The following is a 17,896-nucleotide window of genomic DNA, read 5'->3' on the forward strand; positions in this document are numbered from 1 at the left end:
TGGTGCAGGCAGAAATATTTGAACAAATGGGGTAAGTGTTAGAAATGCCTTAAAGCTGAATGGTTTTCCGTAACAAGGAAAAAGCCTTCCCTGCTGCTTGTTTACTTCTGATTTATTCCCCAGTAAAAAGGGTGAAGTTTGCCCTTTGTGAGTTCAACGTTCCCTACAAAACCCACGGAACTTCAGTGAAGCGTCTGATGTGTTATTGTCATTCCCTCACAAAAGCAGCTGGGATAGCATGGGAAAAATAATCCCTCCACTTTGGGGGAATCAGAAGGGCGGAAGAGGTTGGTCTCTCATCTGACAAATAAATTAGCATCAAAACTATGACGTTTAGAGAATAAATTGCTGTTTCCTCCATTACTGGCATTTCATAGCTTGCAACCACTGAAAGCACAGTCACTGATCTATCCATTAAACCAAGTTCTTCTGGGAGTGGGAAGGAAAACAAATGCTGGGATGACATTTATTAGGTGTGCTTGTTCAGGCAGTCCATTACTGCTTTGGCTCCTCGCTCTACATGCTGAGGGGCTGATCCTGCATGGAAGTCCATGGATGTCTTTCTGCTCCCCTGGCTCACTCCATTGACAAGGAACATGCACAGACTGAGGAGGAAGAGGAAATATTGGAACTAATTGAAAAGTTTCAGGAGGAGCTGTAGAGCCCAGCCAGGTGATTGTAACTGTACACGAGTTACTGTGTTATAGCTGAGGAAAGATCAGGCAATGGGAAATGCTGCCTGGTGGAAAGGGCTATTGGCTGCTAAAAAGGCATTTTTACAAATGTAGTTTTATTGCTGCCTCTGTTGTTGAAGTCTCTGCTTCTCTTGTGTCTCACTACTTTTATACTAAAATTTCCCAGTGATACAAACACTGACACCATAACCTTCCACCTGCAGACAGCTCCATTTATCTTTGTGCTCTTGATAAATTATCATATGGCGGAACTTACTATGGAGCTACAATCTGGAGTTCAGATTCCACAGAAATCTTGGAGTAATTCAAAACATAAAGGAAAGGAATGGAATGAGCTTGGTGGTGTTGAAGCACCTTTTGGCAATGTCTCGAGTTTCTGACATGGTCCAACTTGAGCAGCCTTCAAGTGGTGGAGGGGTGGAGGAAATACAGAATGTAATGTGGGTTAAATCATAACAGAAAACATATTTATTTTATCTACCTCTGTCTTCAGTTGAGCTGAGACTCAGCAGGCATATTTGTCCCAGTCTTCTGCTTGAGGGAGTTAAACTTCCTACAACCCACTACATTTGCTCTAACCTGGAAATAACAGCAGCTTTCTTCATGTCTGGTGATACTTCCCTCAGAATCACACTGAGACACTAGAAAACAACTGTTATTATACATCAGAGCAAGCTCAGCATCTTGGGTGAAGTGTGATGGTCTGCTCTCTGAGGATGCAGCACACGAGCAGTGTGTCACACCTTTGTTGGGTGGTGTAGCTGCTGTTAATCCCTTACACTGTTCCTTCTTCTTTTAGGGAACAAAGGTACCAGGAAAGAAAAGGATCTTGCTTTGGCCTGGCTTTCCAGTTTCTGCTGCAGATTACAAAGGCCAAGCACACCTAAGACTCTCTCAGCCTCAAAAGGGAACTGAGCACCACAATGGGACTCCCCAGCCAGGTCTTGGCCTGTGCCATCCTTGCTTTGCTGTCCCAGCACGTCACTGGGGGACTCATCAAGAGAATGATCCGGCAGAAGAGGGAGACTGGGCTGAACGTGACCTTGCCAGAGGATAACCAGCCTGTGGTTTTCAACCATGTCTACAACATCAAGCTGCCCATTGGCTCCCTCTGCTCCGTGGACCTGGACACAGCGAGCGGCGATGCCGATCTGAAGGCGGAAATTGAGCCCGTGAAGAATTATGAGGAGCACACGGTGAATGAGGGGAACCAGATTGTCTTCACTCATAAGATTAACATTCCCCGCCGGGCTTGTGGTTGTGCAGCTGCCCCAGACATTAAGGACCTGCTGAGCAGACTAGAGGAGCTGGAGGGGCTGGTCTCCTCCCTGCGGGAGCAGTGTGCCAGTGGCGCTGGATGCTGTCCTAATTCCCAGGCAGCAGAAGGTAAGGCAGGCTGGGGAGCTGCTCTTGGGGGAAATTCCTGTGCTGGCTGCAGATGTTGTTTAGAGGGATACTCCAATCTCTTTCAAGAATGAGCACAAGTCAACCTGTTAAATTTGAAACATAATCAAAACTGGGAATGTGTTTGGCCAGCGTACAAGGTACATTCATTCACAGTTTCACGGCTTTAAGGATCTGTGGGTCAGGAGTCAGCCTGGGACCCTTTGTAACTTGGCACTGAGCATGGGCAGCCCTTGGGCATGGTGATAATCTGTGTCAGAGTTAAGATTAAAATTTACACAGTCCAAGCTCTTGGCTCCACTTTTTGTCCCCTTGAGGAAGCTGCCAATGTAACCATTTTCGCTTCCAAGTTTTCTTTAGTAGAGACCAATAAAAATACAGCAGGACATAAGGCAATAAGCAAGCACGAATAGTTATAGAAGAGGGAAAAATGTGTCTGTCTGGTTGATTTTTAAATTGAGGAAAGGGGTTGGTCATACAAGAGAAGAAACACAAATGTTCTTCGGAGCGATGTGTCTGTCTGAGCCTAGAGCAACCTCACGGTCGCTGATACAGCTGATGACACAATGTGCTGCCTGACTTTGTGTTCTGGGCTTAGTGGATGAATGATGTTCCATGGTGCATGGCCTAATGAAGCAGTCAGGAAAGCTGCTCAGTCAGTGGGTGAGGATTTTGAGAAGGGAGGAGGAATCCAGCATGCTCAATTACCAAGTCATTGCAGGGGCTCTTCCCTGGCGTTAGAGCGAATTAAAGTCTTCCTGGTAAAATAAACCTAGCTGGAAAAACAAAGAGAGTTTCTCATTTAAAAGCTTTCCAAACTGATGTCCTGTAGGGAACTAGGAAAATCAGAGCCCTTTTGGGTCATATGTGCCACGGGAGTGGCATCCTAGTGCCATGGGAGTAATGAGTTTTTGGGGTCCTTGGTACAGGTCGCCTGGACACCACACCCTACTGCAGTGGGCACGGAAACTACAGCATCGAGATCTGCGGCTGCGTCTGCGAGCCTGGCTGGAAGGGCCCCAACTGCAGCCAGGCCTCGTGTCCCTCCGACTGCAACGACCAGGGCAAGTGCGTGGACGGGCTGTGCGTGTGCTTCGAGGGCTACACGGGCCCGGACTGCAGCCAGGAGCTCTGCGCCCAGGGCTGCGGCGCCCACGGGCGCTGCGTGGGCGGGCAGTGCCTGTGCCACGAGGGCTTTGTGGGTGACGACTGCAGCGTGCCCCTGTGCCCCCACAACTGCCACGGCCGCGGGCGCTGCGTGGACAGCGAGTGCCTGTGCGACGAGGGCTACACGGGCGAGGACTGCAGCGAGCTCATCTGCCCCAACGACTGCTTCGACCGCGGGCGCTGCGTGAACGGCACCTGCTTCTGCGAGGAGGGCTTCACCGGCGAGGACTGCGGGGAGCCCACCTGCCCCAACGACTGCCACGGCAACGGGCGCTGCGAGAAGGGGCTGTGCGTGTGCCACGAAGGCTTTGTGGGCGACGACTGCAGCGACAGGAGGTGCCCCAACGACTGCCACAACCGCGGGCGCTGCGTGGCCGGGCGCTGCGTGTGCCACGAGGGGTACCTGGGCGAGGACTGTGCGGAGCTGCGGTGTCCCAGTGACTGCCACGACCGCGGGCGCTGTGAGAACGGGCAGTGCGTGTGCTACGAGGGGTTCATCGGGGAGGACTGCGGGGAGCTGCGGTGTCCCAGTGACTGCCACAACCGCGGGCTGTGCGTCAACGGGCAGTGCGTGTGCCACGAGGGCTTCACCGGGGACGACTGCGGCCAGCTGCGGTGTCCCAGTGACTGCCGCAACCGCGGGCTGTGCGTCAACGGGCAGTGCGTGTGCCACGAGGGGTACACGGGCGAGGACTGCGGGGAGCTGCGGTGTCCCAATGACTGCCACAACCGCGGGCGCTGCGTGGAAGGGCGCTGCGAGTGTGACAACGGCTTCACTGGGGACGACTGCGGCGAGCTGGCCTGTCCCAACGACTGCCACGGGCGTGGGCGCTGCATCGATGGGCGCTGCGTGTGCCATGAGGGTTTCATGGGTGAGGACTGCCGGGAACGCTCCTGCCCCAATGACTGCAACAACGTGGGGCGCTGCGTGGACGGGCGCTGCATCTGCGAGGATGGCTACATCGGGGATGACTGCTCCGATGGTAGGTGCACTGTCCCTCTGAACTGCTTCCCCTTGGGCCATCCAGCAGCCATGGACACCCCGTGGAGCTTTTCTGTAGAGCTGGGCCCTGTTGCTGCTCTTCCAACATAGTCCAAACAGGAATCGGAGATGCAACAGCACCAGTAGCTCTTGGCATCCTGAAATATCAGGGCTAAGTAGTGTAGCAGTTTCTGGTGACTTTCCGTGGCCACCAAGACAACAGGCTGCTGATGGTGTTGCAGTGTGTTTGTCACCTTCATTTCTGCTCCCACCACAATGTCACTGGCTGGGATTTGTCACCATGACCCTTCAGTTTCTCTTGATGCTAGAAAAAAAAGCTGAAAGAAGCTGTTCTAGCTGAGGAGAAAATGGAAATGTACCAGAGTCTTCTTACTACACATGTATTTATATATACATATAAATATATAAATGGATGTGTGTACATTAGATCTCACAGAAGCTTAGAGGAAAATCATGGGATCAGCTGGAGTGGAAACTTAGCTATAAAGTCACATGCTTGGTTTCCCAGGACCACTGACACTATGGAAATTGATAGAAAATGTTGGCAGCCTGATAATGACAGGCAATACACCATAAATGAGGTAGTTTTCTTTAGTAGATCCCAGGGGAGAAATTATGAAACTAAATTTTGGTAATCAAAGAGCACTTTGGGGTTGGGAACACTATAAAAGACAATGAATACCCTTTAAAAGAAATTCTCATCTTTCATCTCCTCCTCCTGGAAGGTGCCTAAGCCCCACTTTGTGATCTTGCACAGGCAGATCTATTGCAAGTATTTACTCAAATAATAATGTTTTATTTTACTTCGGAAAATCTGTGCAAATCCCAGGACTTCTAGCTCTACAATCACATGCTGCTGGCAGTTGAATTAAACATCTGAATCCCTCAGGACCCAGCTATAGCAGTCTTGTGCTGCAGCCATGAGAGGAGCAGCTGGAACACAGTCAGAGGTTGTGTGCAAGTGTGAGAGTAGAAATTGGCCCATGGCTTCTGGAAATGTCTGTAGACTCCATCAACTGAGCATTCCTTTCCTCAGCAGCTAATTTGTGGGACATGCCTTCCCCACTCCCTGCGTGTGAGAAGAGCCTTAGGAACTGATCCTGGGAAAACGTGAAACTGGACAAGTCATTATTTCCTGAGCCTTGAGAACTTCTTATAACTTTGGTTTGGCTTCTTTTTTCCTCCCCCATTCCCAGTGTCTCCTCCAACTGAGCTGACTGTGACCAACGTGACGGATAAAACTGTCAATCTGGAGTGGAAGCACGAGAACCTCGTCAACGAGTACCTCGTCACCTACGTCCCCACCAGCAGCGGGGGCTTGGACATGCAGTTCACCGTGCCAGGAAACCACACAGCAGCCACCATCCATGAGCTGGAGCCGGGCGTGGAGTACTTCATCCGTGTCTTTGCAATCCTTAAAAACAAGAAGAGTATTCCAGTCAGCGCCAGGGTAGCCACATGTGAGTTTAGTATTCCCTGTATTCATCCTTTTGTTACTCCATTTGCAACATTTTCTTGGGGTGTTGCTTGTTCTGTATTTTCTGTTTTCGCTTTGTATGTGTTGACTTGCATCCCTTTTTGGGGATATTTATTCTGCATTCTCTATTTTTGGTTCAGACATATTGATTGACTTTCCTTTTTAGGGGATATTATTTCTTCTGTATTTTCTACTTTCAATTCAAATGTTGTCCTGGAAAAAACAGCTGACTGCAGTTCCATTTTTTACTTTTTTGTATTACCAGGGACTGTGTTACAAGCGCAGTTCACAAGATTTTCTGCTCTCAATGTCTACCAGTATGGGGCCTTTGTGAATTAAGAAACTTGGCTTCTTTATTAAAAGATACATTTCTGTATTATCATGTTCACTTAAAAAATTCTGGTAATTCTTCCTGAGAAAAAATTAAAAATGTAGCAGGATGTAAAAGAGCAATATGAAAGGACTTGATTTCAAACCATTTTAGCTAAAATGGAGGTTATATTTGTTTTGCATCTTTTCTGTGTTCTACTACATCTTACCTTTTATCTGCCTGTCTGTCCTTTTGTTGTTCATCTTCCTTTTTGTTTTGTGCACATCACTGTCACATCTAAACATCCCAGTATCAGAAGATGTTCTTTGACTTCTGTCACTGATCTCATTTCTGGAGAACTGGGGAAGGATTCAGCTCTCCTGACTCCCAAAGTCAACACCAGGCTTCTTTCAAGGGGGCACAAAAAAGAGATTTCAAGGGTAAAATTCATTACATTCTAAGTTGGCATCTAAACCAGCCCAGGAAAGTCTCTCTGAAGCCACAATAACTGGATCTGAGGAGAGTTTAACCACGAGAGTTTAGCCACCTCAGCTGCAGATCCCCACCTGGCTGATATTTCTACAGGTGGAAAGATGTCCTACCCCATCACCCTATTTATGGGAATTTGCTGTTCATGTGAGACTATCCCTTTCTTCTGCCACAGATCTGCCTGCTCCAGAAGGTCTGAGATTCAAATCTGTTCGGGAAACATCCGTGCAGGTGGAGTGGGACCCTCTGAACTTTTCTTTTGATGGCTGGGAGCTGGTCTTCCATAATATGGTGAGGAAGCAGTTTCACATACAGAGTGGAAAAATCCTGGATTTTTATCTTTGTGCTCACTGATTGTCCCATGTGTTCCAGAAAAAGGATGATAATGGTGACATAACCAGCAGCTTGAAAAGGCCAGAGACATCCTACATGCAGCCAGGTTTGGCACCTGGGCAGCAGTACAATGTGTCCATCCATATAGTGAAGAACAACACCAGAGGACCGGGACTGTCCAAGGTCATCACCACAAGTAAGCACAGCCTGTATTTGATCTGGTTTTAGCTGGCCACCAACAGAACATCTGCTATTTGGGGGTTTTTAAACAAGAGAAAGTCAAGTTCTACACTGAGTTAATGCGGGTGCGGGGTGGCGGGGAGAAAGGAAACAGTGGAGTTGCTAATGAATACATGTGGGAAAAAAAATTCCTCTCCACATTACCTGTTTGGAGAAGAAAGGAAATTTATATGCAGCTAGAAAGTAGAAGGCAGTATGCATTTTATTCCTTTTTCAAGATGTGCTTCAGCAGGAACTGGAATCTGTTACTAGAATTTGTTTTATCCTGGAGATATTTGCAAGAAGAGTGTGTAAAGGTGGGGAAGATCTTGGGATTCCTGCTTGTCTTTCTTTTGGCAGCTTCTCATTTGAAGGAGTTTTGATGGATTTGCTTCTGATGGATTGATTCCATTTGTAGTCTAAAATTATGGGAACCAAAGGGAGAGCGTAAACGAGGATGCCAATTTTAACTTGACTCTGAATCACCAATTAAAGGCATAAGAATACGACTGTTTTTCATGGCAAGATTTCTTTTAAAAGCCCCTTTTCCCCCCCTCTTTTGCTTGGTAACAGAGCTTGATGCTCCCAGCCAGGTGGAGGCCAAAGACGTCACTGACACCACGGCTCTCATCACGTGGTCCAAACCCTTGGCTGAAGTTGAGGGCGTGGAGCTCACTTATGGCCCCAAGGACATGCCAGGGGACAGGACAACCATCGACCTCTCCGAAGATGAGAACCAATACTCCATTGGCAACCTGAGGCCACACACAGAGTATGAGGTGACGCTCATCTCTCGTCGAGGGGACATGGAAAGCGACCCTGTGAAGGAAGTCTTTGTCACAGGTAAGGGGCTGGGAAGGTGCCACAGGGACCACCCATCCTCCTGTGCTGTTTGTGTCTTGTTGCTGGATTTGGCAGCTACAGATCAGCACAAAATCTGCCCAGTTTTAGAGGTACATGAAAGTACAGAATAATTTCCTGTGCCTTTCATGCCTTGTTGGCTCACCGTAATATTTAGACCCTCCACAAGAATCTAAATGTATTTTAAAAATGGGAATTAGGTTATTGTGTCTCTTATCCCAAATCCTTACTTCAAAAAGTGAATTCCTCTGGATCATTTGTCTGTCTGATGAGCTAAGTATCTTCCACAGTTCCTATTCCATCTTATTTCTCTTTGCCTAATTAGTTTAGAAGCAGACAACTGTGTTTTTTTACTTCTTCAGTCCTGCAAATGTTTCCTGTCATTCTTGTATAAATTTATCATGCTCCTCAGTGATTCTGAGAATGTTTTTGGAAAGTGTGGGTCCTTTAATATGTTATCAAGGCTTGATGCATGAACAGATCTGCAAATTACATCCCTTTTCATCCTAAAATACAGTTGTTATTTTGGAGCAGGACTTGAGGCTACTGTATGTGTGAAAAATGAAAGGTCATTGAATTTATCTATAATATTCCCCTTTTTTTTGAGACTTAGAGTTTCTTCCAGCCATGAATGAAAGGACAGAAATTCTAGAGATGGCCAGTACTTTGTTTTTATTTCCTTTGGACAGCTGACGTATTTCTGAAGGAAAACAGTATTTTCATCCAAATATGTTTTGCCACAAACCTGTTTTGTAATAAAAACTAATTATTACAGGTGAAATTATAATTTTATTCTCATGAGATAGAAGTTAAATTTCATGAACTGAAGCTGGTGAACTCTGCTTTTCATGCTATAAGAACTCTGTTTTTTGTAGTTAAGACATAACAGGATCATGTGAGACAGAACTTTATGGGTCATTTCACCTTCTAAAAAGTGCTGTCACAAGAGACTGCTGTCAGAAGAGAAATATTCCTAATTATTTATTAATTGCTTGGTTGATTCCAGACCTGGATGCTCCAAGGAACCTGAAGAGGGTGTCCCAGACTGACAACAGCATCACCCTGGAGTGGAAGAACAGCCACGCCAATGTCGATAATTACCGAATTAAGTTTGCCCCTATCTCTGGTGGGGACCACGTGGAGATCACAGTGCCCAAGGGCAGCCAGGCCACAACCAGAGCTACACTCACAGGTAGGGAAATAGAGAGATTGTCACTAATGTCACACTGGTTTTGTTTCACCCCAGGGCACAGGACATGGGGGGAAAATGTCTTTGTGGTCATTACACATTAGAGATACAAACACATTTTGAGCAATCTCAGGCACATTTTTTGGGGACAAGAAGTTACAAATCTGAAATTAGATGTTAGGAAGGAATTGTTCCCTGGGAGGGTGGGCAGACCCTGGCACAGGGTGCCCAGAGCAGCTGTGGCTGCCCCTGGATCCCTGGCAGTGCCCAAGGCCAGGTTGGACACTGGGGCTTGGAGCAGCCTGGGGCAGTGGGGGGTGTCCTGCCCATGGATGATGGAACAAGATGATCTTTAATGTCCCTTCCAACTAAAACTATTCCATGATGCTATAGTTTTGAGTACACCCAATAGAATTAAAAGCCATGTGAAATGGACTTACACACCTGCAGATGGATAGCCAGCCAGCAGAAGGTATGGAACCATTTCACTTCCACATGCATCCCTGAATCCAATGAGTCATTCCCCTAATTCTAAGTGGAAGTGATTTCACACCCTGAGCTCAAAGGCATTTTCATCTGCTAGGGATGGGATTCACTGGCGCCAGTCTGCAGCTCAATTCTCTGCATAGAGGAAAGCAGATCTCTTACTTTGCATCCATTCAACCATCCTTATTCCAACAAATGCCTGCAGGCATATTCCATGGACAGGAGTTCATATTTCTTCTTCTCATCTCATAGGTTTGAGGCCTGGAACTGAGTATGGCATTGGAGTGACAGCAGTGAGGAACGACAGGGAAAGTGCTCCTGCTACCATCAATGCTGGCACTGGTGAGTGTCCTGATCCCATGTGGGCTCTGGATGAGTCAGCAGCTCAGGTGGAGCCATTCTTTCATTTCTAAGAGATGCTGGAAGAGATATTTTAGCAAGTTCTAGAATTTCATTTTGCTACATTTCCTGTCAAGGAAAAAAAAAATTCTCATAAAGTTATGATCTCTGAATTGGAATTCTTCTTCCTGTTCCTCTAAATATTCTGGGAGTTTCATTTCTAGGTGAGCTCCTTAATGATAATTATGCTTACACTGATCACTCTGGCCATCCTCTGTCTGTGAGGGTTTCTGGCAGGAATTCTGGTGGCCAAAATGTTGATGTGACAAAGAGGGGTTGCAGTACTGCTGACTGACCTTCCAGCCTGGAATTTTTCACACAATACCCCCTTTCCCAGGTGAATTATCTGAAGGCTTTACTTCTGCTTCTGGAGTGTAAGTGGGGGAAATGTGTTCTGGTTTTGTCTGTAAAGGAGGACATCATCCTCTACCCATTTCTAAAGGTCCCAAAGGTTGGCAGACCTGAGCTGCTGCCAGATCACCAGTGGAGATGTTTCCCTACATATGACTGAAAAACTGTCTCAGGGCAGTTCAGAGACCTCAACTTTGCTTTCTTTTCACCCTGTAGATCTTGATAACCCCAAGGACTTGGAAGTCAGCGATCCCACTGAGACCACCTTGTCCCTTCGCTGGAGAAGGCCCGTGGCCAAGTTTGACCGCTACCGCCTCGTTTACACCACTCCCTCTGGGAAGAAGAGCGAGGTGGAGATCCCTGTGGACAGCACCTCCTTCCTGCTGCGGGGGCTGGATCCGGGCACGGAGTACACCATCAGCCTGCTGGCAGAGAAGGGCAGGCACAAAAGCAAACCCACCACTGTCAAGGGTTCCACGGGTGAGTACAGCTCTGATGGTCACTGGGCAAAGATTAGCCCAGGGATGACTTCACCTGTTTTCTGATCCATTTCTGGGGATCCTCCTGCAGAGCAGACAGCTCTGCCAGCATGAGAGAATGAAGGATAGCTCTGTATTTCCCTCCCTGCTGTGTTCGCCTCCATGTTCCCAATGATTTCTTGCTCATCCTTTGAGAGGCCTCAATAAGAAACTCATCCACTGGTCCTGTATGGATTTAGAACTCATTCTTTGTTTTAGACGAGGCTGCGTATTTTTGTACATCATGTCTTCCAACGTGTTTTCTGTCTACAGCCAAAAAAACAAGGAAGAGCAACCAGAATGTGTTTAACATTGTTTGTTCCTGACTAACTGATTCTCTTCATAGCAGGCCATCACCCCTCAACAGGGCCAGTGGGGCTCTGGTGTTGCCCTATTTCTGTTCTTTCATCCAAAAGTGGGAAAGGCTCCTGCCCCAGCCTGGTTCCAGCCACCATTTCCACTGGGTACTGTGACTTATATTTGTCTGTTTCTGCCAACTCCAAATGTGCAAACTACCCCCACTGACCAATATCAGATGACTGATTGAACAAGGTTTTATCCTTTGTGAAACATTGTAAGCCGAAGTTTGCTGCATAGAGAATTTTATCTCAGTATAGAGCACAAAAAGTCCTGAATGTTTCGATTTCTCAGCCTAAATCCTGTGAGGCAAAGCCTTAACTGCTCTAAGCAAGCAGAAATGGTGAAATCAGAATCAGCTGGGCTAGTTATTGTCCTTAGAAGGTACCAACATGTTTATCTTTTTCTCCTCAAAGACCATCTGTGAGGTGGGCACCTGCCAGATATTGTGGATTTTGCAAATCAATAACTACACAGCTTAAATGATCAAAGCTGGGTTCATATTCTCTGGCAGGGCTCATGCCAGCACAACCTCTGAATGCTTTCTAGAGATAGCAATCCATCAGAGAGTTACATGGTCTGGGAACCATCAATCCTGAATGAACAGAACTTGTTTGATGCCTGAGTCAAGCCAGTGTCCAGTCCGGGGAAAAACTGGGAAGCCTTGAGAAACACAGAAAAAAAAGAAGCTGCAGGTTTGTGTGGCAGGAGTGAGCAGGCTTCAATTTTCCAACTTTCTCTGTTGGAAGTCTGAGAGGTTTCAAGGAAGTCAGCAGAGATGGTGAAGAGGCAGAAACAATGTGCTGAGGAATCTCACAGCCTGGTCTGTCCAGCATCAGCTTCCAAAACTTTACCGGGTGACTTCTTTTTCCTGGTTTGCCTTTTACTGTTTTTTTTCTTTAGAAATTCCTTCATCTGGCCGGTGTATTTGTTTTATGTCTTCACCCAGAGCCAGTAAACAAAGAAGGCTCTGCAGTGGGCTCCTGGGAGCAGCAGTTGACATAACCTGGCTCTGTGACCTTTCTCCTGCATAGGAATGGACAAATCCCAACACAGAGCACAGGGAACAGAAATTCTTTGGAAGCCTGGGTGGTACAAGACAAGTGGTCTCTTCAATTTGCTTTTCCATCTACCCTCAAGACACGCCTCTTTATCCATGTTCCAGCTCTTGGGAGGTCCCAAGTCCTCAGGCTAAAGCCAAACAATCTTGTTTTGCCCTCTCTTCTGGAGGCAAGCTGAAAGATTCAGAGCTCCTGAAGCTCTAGCATGAATCTCTAGCACAAAATCTTCCGTAGTACAGGATGGAAGCCACTGTTGCTTCTGCCTCCTCACAGGGATGAAGTGCAGCTCAAGTGACAAAGTCTTTTTTCACTGGGATCCCTGATCCTGCACTCAAGGGATGGCAAAGATTTCAGAATGAAGTTTTCTAAATTTGCTGAATAGGAAAGACTGAATATTTCACATTTCCATTTGCTTGTTTGTCTCTTGTAGCTCCATGTGATGTAACCCTAATGCAAGCATTGAGTCCTGAGCCACAGGAGCTCCCTGAAATGAGTCTTTTTACTCCAGAGGCTTCAGGAATGCGGGAGAATTCTGTGAGGGACCTTGTGGTCCTGAGGGGAACAGAGCACACAGCTTTAGTGTCTTGTGGTGTGTGAATACAGGAGCCTGCAGCAGTTCTGTGCTGGAGTACATGGAAGTGTCCCAGCAGAGCCCTTCCTGCCCAGAGAACCCCTGGGAGCTGGGACTGGCAGCCTCCAAAACAACACTTCTATAAAATCAAGGTGTGTGGATTGGCTGGAGAGCAGCACTCTGCTCCTCTGGAAGCTGTGGCTACAACAGGAAACTCCTTTCTCTTATTAGTGAAGGTATCAGAGGCTCCCTCCTAGCACTGCATGAAGGTTTGACTCAAAAATGAAAGAAAAATAAAGAAAATTAGTCATTTTACTCCTTGGAGGGACCTTGCCTTGTGCACGTCCCAGCAGATCAGGAGCTCATCTGCAGGGTGAGCACATAGCCCAGCTCTGAGCAGCTCAGCACTCAGACTGCAGCTTTGTTCTCTCCTGCTCTGCTTCTGGAACCCTGCCTGCAGAGCACAATGTGGGGCCTGGAGCAGGATGGATGGCAATACATCAGGCATAAGAGGCCTGGGGAGATAAATGAATGAGCATTAGAGGAACCAAGAGCCAAGCTCAAATTCCTCTGCTGAAGGGTCTAGATTGTGCAGCAACTGTTGATGAATCGTGGATGTGATACTGTCTTGCCTCTGGAATTGAGTTTGTACAGCAGAGCATGGCTTGGAGAAGTGACTTTTTCATCCTGCTGAATGTTTTTCAGAAGATTTATGCTGTTTACCAAAGGTCCTTGTCCATGTTGTGCGTCAGTCCCTCTTCCTCTCCTGGCTTCTCCAAGGCTCAGATTGCGCCACCCTTTTTTAGACAAACTCAAAGAAACATTAGCAAGAATGATTAGGAGAGCCAGCTCCATGGGAAAGTGCAGTGCTGACCACCAGGAAAATGAATTTGCCAGGGAAGATTGTCCATTTGTTCAGCTGACTCCTCCTCTAAGAGCACCTGGAGCCTGAGATCAGGATGAGGGATTTTGGGGTAGGTAGCTACTCCAGTATTTCTGGCTTGTGATGTGCTGCAGTGGTTTCTTCACAAAATTCAGAGGTGCACAGGCACTGCAAGCTCAGTTTAACCAGCTGATTAAGAAGAGAGTGGAAAGTGGTTTAGCCAAAGGGGACTAAAAAGAAAACTTTGGTGTTCATCATGATTCACATGAGAGATTGGGAAAGTGGTTGAGAGCCCCTCTTGGGGAATAATATAAAATCCCAGATTCAGAGTGAGAAGTAACACAGAATACTGCTTGCTCTATCCCAAGAAACTGGGGAAATGTCCTGGCAGTACACGAACATCCTTTTCAGCAAAATCACCAGAGAAACATTCCAGTGGAATTCTTCAAAAGTCCAACATCACACCACAGACATATTCAGGCCAGGCTCAGCTTGGAGATTTTACCAAGAGATGTTGAGCTATTTCCTAAGCTGACAGTAAGAAGTATTGCAGCCTGGGAAGGAGTGTATGTTTGTTATCCATCCAGTTTCCCTTTTACATAGCTTTAATTGTTCACTCATCTCACCACTGTGAATCATTCTCTGGCTGTCACCCACTTACCTAAAGCTCCCAGAGCTCTTTTTTCCTGCTCATCTATTCCCCTCATTGTTAAATCAAGTGTTTGAGCTCCACTGCTCCTGTTATTCTACAGTTTGATTGTTTTCCAAATTTTCCATTATCTGTTACAGCATTCTGCCTGCTAAACAAAGAACACTGATACTGTCTGTGGTATCAGAATATTTTCCATGTACTCATATCATTTTCATTTTTCTGTCTCCTGCTTGTTTGTACACAAAGACACATATTCCCCTGATACACATTAATTTAATGTGGGATATGTTATATTAATAACTGTGGTAGCAGAGATCCACTCTTTCTCATACACAAATTCATTTGTGCAGTCATTAGGTCCAAGGTAGTATTCAGAATTATATTCCCTGTGTTCCATGGGACAACCTGTACATGGAAACCTCCATGTAGCTGCCAAAGCTGGCACAATACAGTAAATCCACTTGTGAATCCAGCAAATTTCTGGATTCAAATCTCACAGATGTGGTTGGTCCCTCAGGTTTTCTATAATAGACTTGAACTGCTGCTGCATTTTCCATCCAGTCTGGAGTAACCAAGTCCTTGTATGGCTGTGAGAGAACTGGCAGGCATCTGGGAGGGATGTGGGGTGGTCAGGGAAAATGAGGGAAAATGAGAGGCCAGTTTTGACTGATCTTACACAGGGTACCCTCACACACTCTCAGTACATCAGGAGTGTTAATGCCACCCTAATTTTATGTTGTCTCTTCTATTTTTTGCATGTTTTATCTTCAGTTTCCAGATCAGGGTTCGTGGCAGGGTTTTGTCCTCAGTTTCCAGGCCAGGGTTCAGTTTCCCAGGGGACCATCCAGGCACGGAGCTGTTCCTGTGGGATGCACTGCTGCCCTCTCCTCCCCACTGGGCTGCCCACCCTTGTCTTCAGCAGAAACCCTCCCCGTAAAGCCCAGCCACCTCTGTGCCTGTTAACTGGACAACTTTTAGACTAAAGAAGTGCCAATGCTCTTGATGCTGTAATTTTTTGCCTGTTCCCAGAATAGGAAAAACCTGCTTGACACCTGCTGATGCACAAGCAGCTGGGAGGTGCAGAATGGTTCCAAACCTTCCTGCTTTGTTCCAGGAGCTCAGCAGCCCTGAAGCAGTCAGATAACAGTTCTGACATTGGTTTACTGGGACAGAGGGGATGCTGACAGTGGTAGGCATTGTAGCTGTGCTGGTGTGATGGAAACATGGTTATCTCCAGGTTGCAGCGTAGGTAGAGCCTGTTCAGGTCATGGCTGGGCTGATTTAAGGGCATTTATCAGCTAAATCAAAGGTATCAATGACATATGTAAATATAAATATTTATATTATATATAAATAGAAATCACTCTTTGCCTTACAGGCTTCTGTTCTTCCTGGAGGAGAGCTGAAACGTTTTCACACTTGTAGTTGACCTGAGAGTGTATTTGCAAGATAACATTTCTGCATCTCTGAAAACATTTCTAATTGATTTTGCTTCCCTGAAAATGTAGTTTTTTGTGATGTAAGTGTGGATTTGGAGAGGTAATGAATCCTGAGTATATATTTGTGCTGAGCTGATGGTGCTCGATGACTTGCTCTCTCTTGTTGAATGCAAGTGGAGCACGAAAGCAAAGAAGTCACCGAGGTGTGGAATGATGTGTGTTCCCACTAATGAGGAGATAATTCTGCATGTCAGAGAAATCCCCTGCCTGGGGCCTCGTGGCTGGGATCAGAAACACATTCCCTGTGATCTCCACAGCTCTCAGATTTCCAGAATCTGACTGTTCTACAGGACATATCCATAGATCACTCAGCATGTTGAAAGCCAGGGCTTTCCCCTTTCCATTCCTTGGGATCTCCTGTAAGAAATACTTCTGAAGTTCTTTCTATCCTAGTTTTTAGGCAAGAATGTGTGTCCCTTTTTTTTCTGCACATATCACAATGGATAACTCCTCCAAACCTGTTTTTGGTAGGATATGAGGAGCCTTAGCATGTTTCTGCTGTGATTTCTCAGCCTGGCTTTGGATGCGTTTGTGATTTTTGGCATGAATTCCCCTCATGGTTTATATCAGGAGCATTCACTGATGGCTGTACAAAAGACAAAAGGGCATGTTTGGATACTTAGAGTTCCAATGTGATGTAAATGAGCGAAGTCCTGTGGAAGCAATCAAAGAGAACTGATTTCCATCAGCTGAGGCTGTGCCAGCTCCCTGCTGGAAGCATTCCAGCTCATCCCTGTGTTTGCTGCTTGTTGCTCTGGATCTGCTGCTCAGGGAGGCTCTGTGAGAGCCAGGCTGTGTGTGCTGATGCTCCCTCTGCCCGAGCCCTGGATTCAGTCTCCAAAACCAGAACTCCCCTGTTTTTCAGAGCTCCTAATGCACACAGAGTGTGTTGGAGCAGGTGTTAGCTGTTCTTTGGGGGATTATTATCAGGAAATTTTAACTTGCAATTTACCTCTGTTTAGCACGTCTGGCCAGCACACCTGGAGGATCAGTCAGTGCCATGGGGCTCTTCATGACCTTAACACAACCCCCAGGACTTCCAGTAGCTTCACCCTGTCCTGGGTAGCATGGGATGAGGTATTTGATCAGTTCCTCATCACTCTGAAAGGCCTGTCCACTTTAAACAGAACACAGGAAATATTTTTTGCTGGGAAATCTTCAAGAAGCAGACATTCCCAATGTCCCAGCTGGCACAAAATTCCAGTTCTGTGGAAGTGCTCAAAGCCTGCTCTCTTGGTCCCTGGTACCTCTGGCTGCTACAGGTATTTGCCATGGATTCACAGCCACGTGTTCCTTTTCTGCTTCAAAATACAGAACTTCATTTCCATATGACTTTGGTGTGGATTTTAGGCTTTGTGAGTGATGATATTCCTCTTGGTTGGTTTGTTCTTCCTTTTGCATGGGATGAAACTCCTACAGCTATGGAATGAGAGCCTTGGGTGGTGCAGCATGGACAATGCCCCATGCAGTTTTGAAGGTGATGCAGCATCAAATCTCTCTTCAATCTGCATGCAAAGAGAGACGTTGATGCCTCTGCTGCTGCTAAGGGATGTGGGAGCAGAGAGATGCTGCTTGTGCTTGTCTGGATTGTGCTTGAACATAAGAGTTTGCAGCATTGGCATGGAAGTGGTGATGTCAGACAAAACAAAAAAATATTGTGACACACCGGATGTTTACCTTCCCAAAAACTCCCACCTCTTACCCCTATTCCATGAATTTCATGAGGTGACTGGGCTGAGTTCAATAATGACCAAAAGTACCAGGGTGGGTGTGAGCTCAGATCTGGAAACTAAGGATGTACTTGTCCATCCCTCAAAACCAAATTCCCAATACAAGATAAACTATTTTTGCAGAGAGACAAATATTTCACAGAGACAGAACAGTCTCACTTCTCCATGGCTTGTTCTTTCTTTTTAAAATTATGATGATGATTATTATTATTATTATTATTATTTTAAATAAGAAACATCAT

General features: G+C 46.4%; 1 protein-coding gene across 2 annotated transcripts in view; it reads left to right on the top strand.

Moving 5' to 3' along the window:
* Positions 1 to 1,618: 1,618 nt before the first annotated feature.
* The window catches only part of TNC (tenascin C), a 45,157-nt gene continuing 28,879 nt past the window's right edge, over positions 1,619 to 17,896 (top strand). For both annotated transcript variants that reach the window (XM_062505432.1, XM_062505433.1), the window contains exons 1-9: positions 1,619 to 2,081; positions 3,029 to 4,249; positions 5,466 to 5,729; positions 6,721 to 6,836; positions 6,918 to 7,074; positions 7,671 to 7,940; positions 8,965 to 9,150; positions 9,886 to 9,975; positions 10,600 to 10,863. In XM_062505432.1, the coding sequence (XP_062361416.1) occupies positions 1,619 to 2,081; positions 3,029 to 4,249; positions 5,466 to 5,729; positions 6,721 to 6,836; positions 6,918 to 7,074; positions 7,671 to 7,940; positions 8,965 to 9,150; positions 9,886 to 9,975; positions 10,600 to 10,863 (3,031 nt within the window). The remainder of the gene's footprint in view (positions 2,082 to 3,028; positions 4,250 to 5,465; positions 5,730 to 6,720; positions 6,837 to 6,917; positions 7,075 to 7,670; positions 7,941 to 8,964; positions 9,151 to 9,885; positions 9,976 to 10,599; positions 10,864 to 17,896) is intronic.

The sequence above is a fragment of the Cinclus cinclus genome, chromosome 19, assembly GCF_963662255.1.
Source record: "Cinclus cinclus chromosome 19, bCinCin1.1, whole genome shotgun sequence".
Taxonomy (NCBI): Eukaryota; Metazoa; Chordata; class Aves; order Passeriformes; family Cinclidae; genus Cinclus; species Cinclus cinclus.